The 1,507-nt window shown below is 43.6% G+C and overlaps 1 protein-coding gene across 1 annotated transcript; it reads left to right on the top strand.

Moving 5' to 3' along the window:
• Nucleotides 1-45: 45 nt before the first annotated feature.
• On the top strand, nt 46-1,465 carry LOC121940703 (tumor necrosis factor alpha-induced protein 2-like; the record flags this gene model as incomplete). Its single annotated transcript, XM_042483412.1, has 3 exons — nt 46-257; nt 1,133-1,247; nt 1,343-1,465. Coding segments are annotated over 3 exons (450 nt in total), but the record flags the coding sequence as incomplete, so codon positions are not given.
• Nucleotides 1,466-1,507: the final 42 nt, after the last annotated feature.

The raw sequence follows: 1,507 nt of genomic DNA, 5'->3' as shown, positions 1-1,507 counted from the left end.
ATGTACCTGTGCAGGTGTGCAGTATGATGTCATGTACCTGTGCAGGTGTGCAGTATGGGTAAGCGTGTGAAGGAGGACCTGCTGATGGTGGTGCGGGCGGTCCAGGACTGTTACCCGCCTCAGATGGACATCCTGAACTTTTACTCGGGACTCTACCATCAGACGTTCTCGGCTCGCCTGACTGAACTCGCTGCTGCTGGACTGGAAACGGACGACTGCAGCTACCTGCTGTTCTGGATCAACCACCTGTACCCACAGTGAGTCCACTGAACGCTTCACCTCACCGCGGCCGAAGCTTCAGAGTCCAGTCAGAGTTTAATTTGAGGTCTTCAGGTTTTCAGCTGACAGATTAAAGAAGTGAATCAGTCTGTTTATCTGAGCTGGACTGACAAACGTATTCAGGTTTTGGATGTTACTGAACAGCAGTGGACAGATCATCGGTCTGGCTGATCATCAGGGTCAATATTTGGCATTTTTCCATTTATCTGTATCAGCGCTTTATATTTATGATCATCGATAAAATTAATTCATGAAAAAATGTGAGTATTAAACACCAGGGAGGGCAGCCTGCATTATGTGCAAAGAAAGCGTCAGCATGGGAGGAACTTTTACTTTGTAAAACCAGAGGAAGACAATGTCATTTATTCTTTTTTATTGAAATTTTCACAGTACTTGTTGAAAGGCATTTAAAGTGTTGGATTTCCAAATTCTAAATATTAAAAGAAATATTTTCATTTTCATCACAAATACTTATTGGTTCCAAAAACCTGTTATCGCTCTCATTAACTACTAATAATCGTATCAGTATCAGACCTGAACTCTCGTCCCCTAATGTGCAGTATATTTCACTCTATACATAAAAAATACTATGCTATGAAATAGAAGCAAATGTGAGAATATTATGTTGTTAAAAATACAAGTACAATAAGTCGTAGTATTGTGTGTATTATTGTGTTATGTAATGCTACATGCATGTATTAGATATTAAAGAAGTGAACGTGGAACAATAACATATTTCTAATATTCACGTCATAATTCAGAAGAAGGTCAAAACTGACATTTGATGAGAGATTCAGTGATGTGGAGCCAGTCGTACCTGTGAGCTCTCAGGTGTGTTTGTTTCCTCCTGCAGTGAGATACTGAAGCACGACGAACTGGAGGGGAAGATCAAGACCGCCTGTCTGGGTTCTCTGCTGCTGCAGGACCACCTGACCCGCCTGGAGGACCGGTACCTGAGCCACAGAGAGGTAAAGACCAGCAGACCGGTGGGAACTGGTCCCAGTCTGCAGATTATCTATTTCCTGTTATTTTAATATCAAACCGTCGTTTTTATTTCCTTCAGGACAAAGTGAAGCTGTGGCTGAACACGGCTCTGAGGAGAGAGGAGGAGGGCTGGCTGAGCGGGCGCACACCTGAACTCATCGACCACTACTGCTTCAGTCCACTGGCCATAGACGTCATACAGGTGAGACTCAGGCAGGATACAGTCAGTACAGGTGAGACTCAG

This window comes from Plectropomus leopardus, unplaced genomic scaffold (assembly GCF_008729295.1).
Source record: "Plectropomus leopardus isolate mb unplaced genomic scaffold, YSFRI_Pleo_2.0 unplaced_scaffold9272, whole genome shotgun sequence".
NCBI classification, from domain to species: Eukaryota; Metazoa; Chordata; class Actinopteri; order Perciformes; family Serranidae; genus Plectropomus; species Plectropomus leopardus.
Note: the sequence above shows the minus strand (reverse complement) of the source record. Positions and strands in the feature narration are given on the sequence as shown.